The sequence below is a fragment of the Cyanistes caeruleus genome, chromosome 2 (assembly GCF_971803275.1).
Source record: "Cyanistes caeruleus chromosome 2, bCyaCae1.hap1.1, whole genome shotgun sequence".
Lineage (NCBI taxonomy): Eukaryota > Metazoa > Chordata > Aves > Passeriformes > Paridae > Cyanistes > Cyanistes caeruleus.
In genome coordinates, this window is record NC_141702.1 from 48,368,427 (window position 1) to 48,383,456 (window position 15,030).

The window sequence follows — 15,030 nt, forward strand, 5'->3', positions numbered from 1 at the left end:
TTGAAAGTCACCTGAAGAATTTTAGATGGAATCATATATCCTAGAGAGGCACCCCAGTGATGGTGTCTCACAGATTCATTTTCTAACTCGTTCTTTCATGTCCATCTACCACAGGACATTTCAAAGATGGTTTGGCTGCCACTGAGACCTGGAGATCTGATGCCACAATGAGGACTCACACACGGGGAGCCCCAAGTGTGTTTTTCATACACGCGGTTTGCTTCGCCTTTGCCTGCGGCGCCAGGGAGGAGCGAGACACGATGGTTCCTTTTGTCAATGCCAACTATGACAGCTACCCCATGCTCTACTTCTCCAAGGGGGACGTGGAGGCTCTGCGGCTGCAGGCCAGCACCACGCACCAGCACATTGCGGCTCGTCTGATTGAAGCAGTGCAAACCATGCTGTCCAACCCCCTGGAGTACCTTCCTCCCTGGGACCCAAAGGAGTTCAGCGCTCGCTGGAATGAAATTTACGGCAACAACCTTGGGGCCCTGGCAATGTTCTGTGTGCTCTTCCCTGAAAACATGGAGGCCATCAATATGGCCAAGGATTACATGGAGAGGATGGCGGCTCAGCCTAGTTGGTAGATTTTTGTCTTTTTTTTTTTTTTAAGTTGTTCTTACTGTATAAGCTGCTTACAGTTGGAGGAGTGAGTGGATGAGTGAATTGCTTAAATTATGTCAGTTGTACTAATACTCATTTTAACAGTGACTAACTTGCTGAATGCATTTACCCTCATCTGGACCAGCAGTGACACACAGCTTTTCACCTTCATTGGACTTATCTTCTTGAAAGTTGATGTTGAGATGAGTATGATCCTTTGTGTACCACCCTGTTTGCTGTAAAAAAAAAAAAAAGTAATCCAGACCCACTTTCAATCAGAAGGAAGAGTTTCACATCTGGTTTGTGGCCAGAAGTGCTAAATACTTACTTTTTCCCCCCCCCCCCAGATTCTTACATATCTTTTAGGTAATTAATTCTTCCTTGGGAAGAATTTAGGAAGGGGAGGGCCTATGAAAAAGGTGTAATTAGGTGTAGGTAAAAATTATACTCTTGGGCTTCTACAGTCTGTTTGAGCATGTGTCTGAGCTGTAGTTCAGACTGGTAGCTTCATTTGGCTGCATGGTTCTTGGGCTGCTCCTTAAGACATACTAGGACATGACAGTTGTCCATCTGATTACTGGAACTGCCCGAGTAACTGGTGTTTTGATGACCACCTCCTGGATTAACTTCCTCTGGATGTGAGTTCTCATCCGTACAGATTACTCTGTCTTCTCTGTACCACACTCTTTCTGGGGGACAGAAGTTATTGTTCTCACTGTAGGAGAGATTCTAGAGTTGAGACCCCAAGGTCTCCTTTTCATACTTGCCTGCAGTTTATGTCCTCTTTTTGCTCAGGCAGATGCATTTCCTGCACCTCCCTGCAGCAGCTGCCACATGGTACACCTTGCAGACTAGGTTCCAGGATTGCTATCACTGTGAATAGGTCAGAGGACAGGAACGTGGGCTTTTCCAGGACAGAGGCATCTGCCCAGAGCAGCGAGATGGAGCAGGATGGGGTACTGCTCCCTGCTGTGGTAGCTGCTCTTCTACAGCTATGTGGTGACAGCAGCTCTGCAGAAGTGTGAGTCATGATTCAAGTCAGCATAGGAAGAGAAGTATTAAGTATTCAAGCAGTATTCATTGCTCAAACTACTAATCCTTACCTTCTAGTAACCATCTATAAATGTTATCCTTCCATGGGCCCTCACTGGAATTATGTTGGATTTGAGCTAGCATAGCTTGGGATCTATATCCTCCTGATGGACATGAGTGAAAAGGCATGATAGTGTTTGGGTTCCCTTGCACTAAGTGTTAAAGTGGTGAATGCCACAGGAATACATGAGCTAGAGCAAAAGAAGTGATGGGAGACAGAAGGGACGCGCTGCCCGTATATTGCCTGCATGTCACAGAAGAGAGGACATGTGAGATTTAGGAAGAACATATTGTCTCAACAGCAGTGGGAATTTCCAAAATCTTCCACTGAAGCATAGCAATACAAAGCTTCAGTCTCAGCTCTGGAGACACTGTGTGTTTCTCCTGGCACACTGACAGAGGGCTATAGCTTACAGAGGTGAATCCGAGGATGTGTGACCATCTCCAACAGGAGACAGACTGCTCCAAAGTCAACACCTTCCTCCTTAGTTTCATTGTTCACACTCTTTCTTAACTTGTTTTGGGTAGGGTATAGTTACATGGCCATCTGTTTTAATGAAATAAGAAAGAGGGGAAAGCATTACTTTGAGTAGGATAACTTGTTTGCATCTGGGTTTTTTTCAGTTTCCTACATGTCACTCTCTGTCTCAAAGTTATTTAATTTCCTTATGTCCTGTGATTTCTGACCTGGATTAATTGTGGTTGTTCTGTCCCTTGTTATAATGCTCTCCTTTGTCCCAGCTGACCAGATACCAATCAGAACCAAGCAGATATCCCATTTCCACTTGGCTTTGACGTTGTTTACTGCCTCCAGCTACTGTTTTTTTCTCAAGCAAGTATCTTGCATTACCTTGGTGAAAGAGAACCCATACTTTTGCCATTTTTCCCCTCTGATGTAGACATCCCATTCAGAAATCAGTCAAGGTTTAATCAGGGTTCTCTGCTTTGCAAAAGAAGTGGCTGCAATGTGCTTAGCAGTAGTGGAAGTGCAGGAGGAAATTGTAAACATAGGCAGTAGAGCTGGGCTAAGCTGCCCTTTGTATAACCTCCAGCTGGCCAGCCCTTCAAATGCTGTGGCAGAAACATGGATCTGGTTTCCATTTTTCTTTCCCCCCTGAGAACTTATGTCTGAATGCTGTCAGCATGGAGTTTATGCTATAGCCCCATCAGTGGTGGCAATAATATAGATCTGTCTCCCTCATCCAACAGCGGTTTTCAGAAAAGTAGGAATGTGACATCTCTGAGGCATGTACTGCACTGTCTGGCTTTGCTCAAATAGGCTGAGTTCAGAGGCTGAAGGACTGGGCAGATAGATTATGTAAATCTGCTTTTCCTAAGAAAGTCAACTTTAAAGTACCAGAATATGTTACTGCATGCACTTCTCCACTTAGGATAAGACTAGGAGAATAAACATGATAAATACGAGTTGTGGCTGTTATGTGAGCTGTTCTGGCAGTGTCACAGTGGTGGAATTTTTTGTCCAGTCTATCTAGGCATGTTTGATTTTCCTCAGTATTTTCCTTTGGGAAAACATCATTCTGGATGATACAAAATGATTATTGTCCTTATTAAATAATTTGAGGGCACGCGTGCTCTGATCAGGAGGGTGGAAAGAAGGAGCAGTCTTAATGTTGCCTGCCCTTGGCACCTTGCATGTTAGAAGAGTGATCTGCCACAACTATTTATTTCATCAGGAAAGAGTGTTTTTCCAAAGAGGTATCAGTAAGGCAAGTAAAACAGGCCTCTCCTTAGACCTCCTCAGTAACGTAGGTGCCAAGACTGACATATAAATTTTCTGGAAAAATATATTTTTTATCACTGACAGATTCATCAACATGTTGGAAAGTTAAATCTGGCATTGACAGCTTAGTTCTTTCAGCGGTATTATATGGATTTCTTTTGACTTCTGCTGTCATGGCATTGACTCTAAAATAGCTTTAGAATTTATAAAAAAAATTAAATCATCTTAATGAGTTTCCTCTAGTTTTTTGTGACAATGTTAAGTGAAATTTAAGCCTCACCAGAAAACAAAAGTGTATGTTTTTAGCATGTGCAGTAGTTGAATAAAAGAAATATGGTTTAAAATGTCGCTGGTTATTTGTTTCAGAATGCTAGGAGATTAAGGAGACTGACATTTTAAATTTCTTCTTTACATTAGTGGAATCCTCAGTAGTCCAAATATCATTCAATATCCCAGGATACAATTATGAGAAAGTCTACTGGTAATTGATATATACATGGAAGGGGCATGTAATTAAGAACTCTGGTCCTTTCTCATCTATTAAAATAGTCATTTTATGTCACATAATAAAGTACTTCCATAACTGAGTTCCCATTTGTGTCAACTAACAGAAGCTGAGCCGTTTGTCATAACAACCCATGCTGATAGGCATGCTGCTCATTAGCAGAGCATCCCTAATGGCTACATCCTGGAGTAGGTTTACATTTTAAAATAAACACAGGGGCACTGGGTAACAGCTAACTATAACAATCACCCAAAATGATATGGGAACAACACTGTTGTGGAGACTAGCAACAGCAAACAAATGTGCATTAATGGTTTTGCCTGTTAAAAAATTAAAAGCTGGTATTAAATAAACCCCTTGGTTTTCCACAGCTTGGATATCTAGGTACTGTCTAAAATCTTATGGGAAGTTTGTCCTTATATTTGAGTCGTATTACCTTTTTTAAGAGGGAACAGAGGATATTGATGTGTTTTCTGGCATTTTATCTGACTGGCCCCTAGAGCACTCCCCACCAGAAGGGCGTTTTGGCCGAGGAGATCTGTGCTCGTGATTCTTTCCATATGCCTCTGGCTCGTCCTGTTCTGTGCTGAGCAGAATGATGTAATCAGAGTCACACATTGTACAGGAGTAACAGTTCAATCAGATTCTCTGTTTTGGACCAAGCAGTAAAAAACTCTCTTCTTTACTAAGCCCACCTTACAAACAAATGCCTTGGGAGTTCACAAATTCTGCACCCTTCTTGTAGCAAGAGAGGTGTTCTGATTTGCAATGGCCAGAAAGAGATGTTTGTGGGTTTGTTTTGGGGTTTTTTGCACATAGTTGATGTCCCATTTTTAAAGACAAGTATGTTACCAATGTGCAGTAAGGTGTGGGATTTAACAGTGGCTCTGTAGGTTTCATGGGGCAGATAATTACTGTCAAGCACATGCAGACATTCCAGAGAAATAGCAGCAACTAAGGAGAAGCTAACAGGAGGCTTTGGCATAACAAATCTGTGACCTTTCTGCTGCTTTCTCATAAACTAGCAAACATGCAGCCTCCTGTTAGTCACTGTTTATTAAAAAGTATTGGAGCATCCTATAGGACCCTTGCTGTTAGTATACAGATAGTGTCAGATGTTGAACAATACAGATTACAAGGTAAAAATAGATATGTGCAAATAATTAACTATGTGGATAATCATTTAACTAAAATAAATTAATATATGCAAAGTTTAAAATAAAGCAAGTCTCTGTGCTGACACCAGAAATTTATAACATCTGTTTGACTCTAATCAACCAGCAATCACATTCAAATAAAATTTAGGGGGTCTTTATAAGACTGTGGAATAAAAGTTAGTATAAAAGAAGTTTGAAGGGTGCTGATACACTGTCTCCTACAGAGAAGAAGAAAAAGAAAAGGAAGGGTAGGAAGATGAATTTGATATCTGGAATATATGTTATGTTAGTAAGTGAAATATCAAACCCTTATGCTGTTTTTATCTTCTACATATGTAGTGTTTAAAAATAGAAATCGTGCATGTCTATGAAATTAAATGGCTGGCTGGATTTCGGAGAGCTTCTTTAATACCTAAATTGATATAGAAGATAAATTGGTGCTGACATTCTGTGGTAGCTACAGGGAGCTCCTTTTGTGGCATGACTGGTATAAAAATTTCCTAAAACAAGAGCTAGAGGCAATCTCCTAAAATAATAACATAGTTAAATTTCTGTGTCTGCTTAATATGACACTGAGAGAGCAACTAAAACAGAGTCAATTCTAGTTTATTAATGTGTCAACACAGAAGCATCATAAAAGCAATCCCTGTGTGAGAAGCACTCTCTTGTGATCAAAGCCAAAAATGAGAGATCTGAAAAAAGCTTTAGAAGGATCAGAATGATGATCATAGACCTATGAGGAAACAGAGGGAAAGAGGTTAAGAAGTAGATTAAGAATTCTAAGAAACTGAAGTTTTACTTTCCTCCCCATAGCACCTAAGCAGTACGACTCTATTTTTATAGTAAGCTCTTAAAATGTCTGTCTGTATGTTGCCTTTTTTTTCCCATACTAATGTGACTGTAGTTACATTTAGCCACTCCTTTGCCTTTCTTCCTGCCAACTGAGCCACAGTGAACACAAGCATGTGAGATTGGCTGCTGCTGAAACATGACTGGTAAAGAGAGAGGGGTAAATCTGTTTTACCTTAGAGAACAGAAACAAATAATCAGTTTTTCATATTCAAATAATTTTTCAAGTATGTTTTTTATTTTTAATTTTTTTTGTTGTTGCTAAGGACCAAGCACTAAGGTTGGGCAGATAATGGGGATTTTGCATTGGCGGCCAACCAGAAAAATCTGAGAAAGGTAAAAGATGAGAATTTTGGTTTTTTTCATCTTCTTTTTTCTTCCCAAAATGACAATTGTAGAATATTGCTCCATTTATTAAGAAAATATTCTACTTGAGCACAAAAAAATACCTTGTTTTGGAGACTTCATAAGAAAAATGTTTAAGATTTGGTCTGGTTTATAAAATGAATGTTGGTGGTCTCATTCCCCTTGGAAGATGTTCTCCCTCTTCATATGTATGCTTTGTCTAGCTATGGAAGAATATTTCTCTTTCTTGCCTGGTGGGAGGTTTAAAGCTGTATCTCCTTCCCTCAGCAGTGGGTCAGGACAATAGCAAGAGTGCCAAGGTATTGCCCTTGGCATTGGGAAGATTGTACAATTGCACAAGCAATCAAGAGGTCAGTTGGCCCCGTTGCATGTCTCATTTGCATCCACACTTGATATTCAGTGTGCATTAAATTCAACTGTGAGTTGGGTAGCCAGCTGGCTACCATATCTGAGGTAGATGGCATCAAAATGCACTGCAGGGCTCTCTTAGAACTGATTTTCACCTCTAAGCCATTAGAAAAGAGTTCTCACTCATTTCCTTTGCATGCACCTGGTAAGATTGAGAATTTCAGTACTGAGGAGCAAGTACTGACATCTTTCCTTTAATCTCTTCCTCCAGGAGTTATTCTGCAGTAATTTGTCATGGGAAAGTTTGGAGCATTAAAATTCAGGATGTGGATTACTTGTGTAATGCATGTGTCAGGGTGTGCTTAATTGTTCATTTTGCATGCACTATTACCATGTTAGTTGTTGAGCTAGAGGCCAAAAATCAGTTCTCACACTGCTTGGAAGGGTATTCTATATCTCATATTAAAGAGTGTTATTTTCCTATATGCTTCAATTTGATTTTAAGACCTGAATACACAGTGAAGGAAAGATGACTCTAAATATCTCACAGGTCATGATCAAAGGACTCACTTGAGCAGCAGAGTTTGATTTAAATCCTGCACTGAACTGCCAGATAGTGTTTTTTCCCTCTTGGCTTGTATTTCTGAGAGAAATGCTAATAGAATCTTAGAAGTGTTTGGGTTTGAAGGGACATTGAAGACCCTCCAGTTCCAAAACCCCTTCACTGGGCAGGGACAACTTGGACTAGACAAGGTTGCTGAAAGCCCTGTCCAGCCAGGCCTTGAACACTTCCAGGTGTGGGGCATCCACAACTTCTCTGGGCAACCTGTACCAGTGGCTAACCACCCTCACAGTCAAGAGTTTCTTCATAATCCTTCATCTCCTTTAGTTTATTCCCCCATGACTTACCATTACCTGCCCATGCAAAAAACCTCTTTTTTATATGTCCCCCTTTAGGTACCAGAAGGTTTCTGCAAGGTCTCCCTGGATACTTTTCCAGGCTGAAAAACCCCATCTCTCTCAACCTATCTGCATAGGAGAGGTGCTCCAGCCATCTGAGCATCATTCTGGCTTCCTCTGGGCTCGCTCCAACAGATCGATATCCTTCTTATGCTGAGGAGCCCAGAGCAGTTTGCAGCACTCCAGGTGGAGTCTCAGCAGGGTGGAGTGGAGGAGCAGAATCCCCTCCCTCACCGTGGTGGCCACTCAGCTTTGGATGAGCCCAGAAAAACTGGCATCCTGGGCTGCAGGTGCACATCACTGGGTCATGGCCAGCTTTTCATCCACCTGAACCCCAAAATCCACCTCTGCAGGGCTGTTCTCAGTGAATTCTTCTCCCAGTCTGTATTCATGTTTGGGACTGCCCCAACCCAGGTGACCCTGCTTTCAGTAAGGAAGAAGTTATTTGGTAGTGAATAGTGAGAAATTACAGAAACATGTTTGTAGACATGATTTCTGAACCTGAGAGAATTTCAAGCTCTCAGGGGCTGATTGTTCCCAAGGGAAGGTTTTTTGAGAACTGTTAGCTCTCAAGGCCTGTTGTGTAAAAACAAGGCTTGGTTTCCCAAAACAAGACACAGATGTTCTGAGAGTGTTTTGTCTCTTGTCCCACCAATGGGATGAGGGAGGTGTTGTTCCTTCTACCAGTCAAGATAACCTGGGTCAGGTTATAAAAGGGTTGAGAAGACCCTGAAATAAAGGCTTTTTGCCTCATGAAAACCTGTAGTTGCGGTGCGTAATATTCAGAACCCTCGCTATACCTCGTGTCCTCTAGCAGCGCATGTTTCTGCTGAGAGAAGAGGAAGTAGCATCAGGAGTGGGTTCAAGAAAACTGAGAGGTTGAAGTGATCTTGGCTTTGTTGGTGCTGGTGAATTTATTTTCCATCCAAAATTTTATGCAAAGGGTATACTTATTTAGAAGTTGGAATTGCATTTAATGAAGGTGCTGTGTATACCTAGAACAAATGCGGTGCATGCATGATGGTTCTTGGTGTTGTCAATTGATCACTGGAAAACAGGGTCTTAATCCCCCTCTTCATATTCATTGTTCACTGTAGAAGGTGGCAAATCTAAAACAGATAAACCACATTGCACCATGCTAAAATTCTCAACACATGTAGGAAAACCATACTGCTTATCCATAATCCCAGCCTTATCCATGATCTCTTTATTTCTCCAGTTCCTTCATGGAGGATTTATATTAAACTCTAAATGTTTAAAATAAAGTAGCAAAAATATTTTATAGGACACAGATGAACAAAACTTTAAAGAACACCCCAGGCATGTCTTTATCCTGTGCCATTCACAGGATTTGTCCAGACAGCAGTTTTTTATGCAGAACAATGAGTATGGCTTTGGATATTTATGGAGTGTGATAATGAGTTAGCAAACCTGTTCAGCACTTTTTGCTCTTTCATAGCCTCCTCAAGTTTCCAGATAGGCACCTCTTCCAAATATACCTATTCTGACAGGTACAGGTATATATGTGTAAAAAAGTACTGTAGGGGTGCCTTTATGTTTTAGAATTTAAAATGTATTTTAGAATTTTTGGAACAGTTGCCTTTGCTCAAAGATATGTCTGCAACTCAGCAGTTGTTCTATGTTAAAGAACCCATTATAGATATTTTTATTTACTTTGGATTCGTTTGTTTGTTTGCTTTTGTAAAATCAGATGCCTTTAGAGGCTGACAAGGCTAGTGCAGCCTTGAGGCAGAGGTTACTTGCTGTCGTCAGACACAGTTAATCGTGAAACTGAGGCTCATACTCTGATGTTGCATTTCAGTCTTGAGTGGCTTAGAAAACAGCTTTTACAGGGCAAAGTGTTGGCGTGTTTTTACCTATCTTTGTATAAATACATACCACTTTTCTTTGTAGTTAATAGCCCTGAAAACATTTTTTTTCACATATGTTCAGTGCATGCCTGTGGCTCTGTGCTTTCCCCCGGTTTATCAGCCAGACTGTTTACCTAGCCTGACGCTGGGAGATGCATTTGAAAAGTGAGAACATAATTTAGATATAAAAACCATGTAATGCTTGCTACTTGACCATTCTTCTTTTGAATCATTTTCCACATGTTTGGTGTACATTGCTTGGTTCCCTTGAAACTAAGTCAACTAAGTTAAGTTGACTTATAGCAACAAAAGAGTTGTTTCTTCTGGAGTTTCACCTTAAGAACTGATGTTGACTGTGGGTTTGTGTGCTTAGAAATTAAGATCTTTAAATCATCATCTTTAATTTTCTCTATTATTCCTTGTATGTATCTCCTTTGTGAAATTTTATACAAGATTCAACTGTACAGAAGTGCAATTTGAGGGGAGTTATGACAAAATTGCTTGTCTAACCCAAGCTGGGTAATTGTCAGTATGTATGATAAGGGTGCCCAACATAAGGGGTTTTACACTGAAAGGCTGTAGGGTTTGTTTTGTTTTTGTTTGGTTTTCTTTCCTGAGGAGATCTCGAGCCTAAATGCAGTTATAACCTCTCAGTTTATCTCCTCCCATGTAGAAGACTAGTTTCTATTTTGTCAGAAGCAGTGCCATGGAGACTATTATATGCTCTTACACTGTAGAATTTGATGTAGTATTCTGTTAGAAACTAAACATAAACTTAGCATATACCTTAAGAGTGAAACTTACAAGAAATCAGTTCCACTGGCAAATCCCATTTTAAATTAAGTCAGGTAAAGATCAGGTTTAAACAGAATCTAATTAGTAGCTTGTGTGTTGTTAAAATGTTTCTAAACTTTGAATTAAATATTTTTAATTTAGTTCAAATTCTTTCATTGTACATTTCTTCTACCCTAATGTATAGCTTGGCCTCAAACTCTTTGTAATTGTTCCAAGCAGATGCCTTTAGAGTAAAATTTCCTGTACCTATTTGAACTCTGATTTCTGAATATGCAGAGGTTTAGTGAAACTAAAAATACTTTGGAAATTAGAATTCATTATACAGCTGATCAAAGGAATTTTTCCTGTGTCAAAGGATTCCTGACAGGAATCATGGTGCCAGACTCTTGCATATAATTGGCAGAGAATGGAACTTTAGTTTTATGTATAGGATCAACAGCATTTTAAGAGCTTTTTCAATTATAAGAAAAGCAGAAATGGAGAATTAATTGAAATTGACAAATAACTAGATAACTCAGATTGATGTATTTCATTTAAATCTGTGAGACAAATATTTCACTTAAGTATTTCATTTAAAAAAAGGAAAAAAGAATGTTTAACTTCACTGCAAGCAGAAGATGGGATCAAAGCTGAGAAACAGTGAACAGTTAAAACTGTTGGAAATTCAGCTGATCAAAAGGCGTACAGAGAGTTTCCTTACATGGGAGTATGAATGTGCCAAACTTGAGTCCTTCTTATGATTTAAATATGCTCAAATAAAAATTAAAGGTCTTTTTTTTTTTCGCTTGCTTGTCTTTTACCATCATTGCAGTGCTTAGGCTGATGGTTGTAATTTCTACATGTATTTTTAATGCATTTGGAATGCCAATAAATGCTTCTGTAGCAGAATTTTTTTGGTTTTAATTTACTCTTTGGGGATTTTTTTTCCTCATGCTGATGCTTACACAAATGAAGATGAAATCATATTTATAGAGTCATTGAGTAGTTGAAACTGGAATGCGTGTGCCTTCAGGAGCATTCACCATTCTGCCGATTGCAGTAGGACACTCATCTCAACAATTTAAATTCATTTCTGTAATAAAAAATAGATTGCAAAAAAAAAGTGAAGGAGAAGAACAAGCATGAAAGCAACTGATGATTTTTCAGTTTATAAAAGTTTATTTTCACTATGTATTCCTTCACATTTTCATTTCTGTACAACCATGGCCTGGAAGTACTGTAAGTACTGCAAAACTAAAGTCTTGATAAAAATTTACTATTTTGCTAAGTTCAGTGTAATCATTGGACACAAGCCTGTAGTTCCTAGAAAATAATTTTTGAGTATTGACAACATTTTACCTCTTTACTGTCTTAGCATTAAAAAACCCCAGTGTTTATTAAGAATGTTAATTCAAGCTGTAGTAAAACTAAGTTTCCTTTTCTCTACTTCTGTCCTTGAATGCATTTGGGACATGAGAAAACAGTAGAGTGATTTGTTTTTTTATACTTACTTTGAAGACAATTTTGGTCTCATAGGCACCATTTATCATCAACTGACTCCTTTGGAAAAGAAAAAAGATTTGTTGCAGGAGGTTGGAGGAGTATAAACCACGGCATATTACTTTATCACAAAAATGACATGAATCTTTCTTCAGATAAATAGATTAGATTTCTGTACAATCACTATTCTGCCTGTCTTTCTCCTAGCAAAACCCAGAATATTTCAAACATTTTTTCTAATATTTAGCAACTTAATCTTTCTAATAGAGTTTATGAGCTTTGAAGATTAATGTTGTCCATGCTTAGGGTAGGAAAAAATATTTTAGAGACTTGGTAAGTATCTTACTACTGTGTTAAAATTCAACATGAATCATCTAACTTTGGAGACCTTAAGTCAAATGCTTATCACAGTACAGTAAGGGGGAAAACGAAGTAGGTGAAACTCAATTAATTGCCATCTTCATTTATTGACAGGCTAGTGAAGGATGCCCCCTGGGATGAAGTCCCTCTTGCTCACTCCTTGGTTGGTTTTGCCACTGCTTATGACTTCTTGTACAGCTACCTTAGCAAGATTCAACAGGAGAGATTTCTTGAAGTGATTGCCAATGCCTCAGGATATATGTACGAAACATCATACAGACGTGGATGGGGTTTCCAGTACCTTCACAACCACCAGCCTACCAACTGTGTGGCCCTGCTGGCTGGAAGCCTGGTTCTGATGAATCAAGGTATGTGCTAAGCCATAGGAATGTTTTTTTCTGAAGTATATCAACTCAAATCGGCCACTTATGCAGCAAAGTTCAGGATTTGATAAAAATGTTTCTTAGTGTACTGCAGTATTGGATTTGCTCTTTTGCTGCTTGGTAAAATTTAATTTACTGAATAGAACAAAAGTCTGTGGGCAGATATACAAGGCATTTTATATATATATATATATATATATATATATGTTCAGTTTTCTAAGTGACTCTGAAATTCTTACCTGATGGTCTGTAAGAGTTAAAAATCCCATTGTGTACTGTGTCCAGTCCTGATTCATGGACAGTGTCTTTCAAAGTAGATTATCAATGTAGAATGATGCACTTGGGCTCCTTACACAAAGCATTATGAAAGTCAGTCAGAAACACCCAGTGCTCTGACCTGGGAGCCAGGCAACAGGATAACCTGGAATTTAATCCAAGACTTCTGTCCTGTCACCTGGTTGAGCAGCGAAAGTGTAACTTTATCCACCCAAGTGCCACAGCTTAGGACCTTTCTTCCCAAAAGCCTTTTCTATGGAGATACCCAAGGCTGTACTTTTTTTCCCTCTGAACTCTGCCATTGCACTCCACAACCAATATTTCTGCCAGGTTTCCTCTTCTTCTTTGCTTTGGGAACATAGAACCATCCTTGTTATGTCCTGGCAAGTAGCTTTTCCCTGCTCTGTCAAGGGGCTATCTCTGTCCTCCTGGAGAATGCAAGTCACAGACTGAGAGAGAGAAAGCAGGTAAGGAATCCTGACTTTAAACCCCAGAGCTACTTCAGAGCTGAGAGATGGAAGTCGTGGAGCCAGCTCCTGCTTTTCATAGGAATGAATCAGTATTTCATCAGGTGATTATTTTATATGTGCTGGAAGTATTTTGAAGACATGATTCCCAATGGAATTACTTATGTACTGCAAGTCAATGAAAATCTAGTTTCTGGATGCTGGTGGTGTTGCCAAGCTGCTCAACCCTGCCAAGCACAGGCACATCTGCACATCACTGGAGCTTTCAAGTGCCCAAAGAAGTGTGACAAAAAACTATGGCACCTACTGTGTTTGGAGGGTCATGTTTTTTTGCTAAGTGCCTGTCAAAACAAACACACTGACTGATGTGAATATGTTGAAAAGCACCAAGAGTGTGTGTGGAAGTTATTCCCTATCCTCCTGCCTTGCCTTCCACAAATTGAAGACTCAAGCCATGTTTATTCAGTGGGCTTGCTAAACTTCATATAATTCCATCCTTCCCTAAGCCTTTGTTGGTGCAGAAAGCTGGCAGTTTGCAAGATGATTCTGCTTTTTATTAAGATATAGACCACAAGCTTGCCTTGTGAAAAACAATGAAAATATCACAAAGCTGGGCAATATTTTTTTCACTAAAGTGATGGTGTTTGGGGCGAGGAGGAAGGAAAGAAGCAGGAAACGAATGAATTCTTGAGGAATTTGAAAATAGGAGTAATATTTCAAATGAAAATAGGTCAAAACATACTATTTCTAAATTAACAACGTATTTCTAAATTAAAATTGTTGTTTTGATACCGAGCAACTATTTTTTTTAAAATATCAACTTAAATAAGGTTTTTTTGTTTGTCGAAAATTAAAACACAAACTAACTCCAATATGAAAGAAATTAATCTGAAGGAGGAAAAAAAAAAGGGGGGAGAAAAGGAATTAACATATTATGCTTCTGTATCAGATACATAGCAATTGCAAATAATATATCCCAGTGTAGACCTTTCTCAAAGAAGGTTTAAATTCCAACTAGTAAGTTTAAACATAATTCATCTATTGAAGCTTGTAGAGACTAAATAGCCAATTTAAAGGAATGTAAATTTTGCCATAGGAATGAAAATGAAACTAATTGAAGTTAAGTCTAGGCATGTGCATATGGCAAAGTCTTTGCTCTTAGACACCCAGATGTTCAAAATGAAAACTTGAGTAAGGCCTTGATATTAGTATAGACACATGGTTTATATACTGCTAAATTTAGGTGAGATTTGTTCTGGTTTGTCATGTAGCCTGACAGAGTGTTGAGTCTTGTAATATTTTCATTTTAATGTATTATTATTCTTTTAGTGCAGCGTTAGAGCTTAGATATACCCTAAGTAAACAGAACATTAATGCATTACAATGGTGAAGACCCTGTGCTGAACCATGGCAAATAACATTCTTGCAGCAGTCAAAAACTAGCTTCCCTTTTATGTCACAAAGGAAAACAGGAGTGGAAACGTTCAGGATTTTATTCTGACAGACCACTGTGCTGCCAACTCCATGAAGAGTAGTGAAAGAGTGTCTTAATAGCTGTGAGTGAAGTGGAAGTGAGTAGTACTACTGTCACTGTTGTTCAGGCCATCCCCATCACAGTTTTCTTCAGCCAGGCGTTCAAAGTACTGTGTTAGACTCAGGTTGTCTGTTTTGCTTAGACACTTTTTTTTTTTTTTTTGTCTCTATTAACTGAGCAGGATTTGGCAGCCTTGACTAGTAGGATGCCTGAATTACTCATCACTCTGCTGAGCATAAATAGA

General features: G+C 39.1%; 1 protein-coding gene across 4 annotated transcripts in view; it reads left to right on the forward strand.

Moving 5' to 3' along the window:
- The window catches only part of DSE (dermatan sulfate epimerase), a 34,673-nt gene that overhangs the window by 12,170 nt on the left and 7,473 nt on the right, over positions 1-15,030 (forward strand). For all 4 annotated transcript variants that reach the window (XM_086876860.1, XM_086876862.1, XM_086876861.1 and 1 more), the window contains exons 3-4: positions 115-583; positions 12,241-12,494. In XM_086876860.1, coding sequence (XP_086732986.1) covers positions 168-583; positions 12,241-12,494 — 670 coding nt within the window. In that variant the 5' untranslated portion in view covers positions 115-167. The remainder of the gene's footprint in view (positions 1-114; positions 584-12,240; positions 12,495-15,030) is intronic.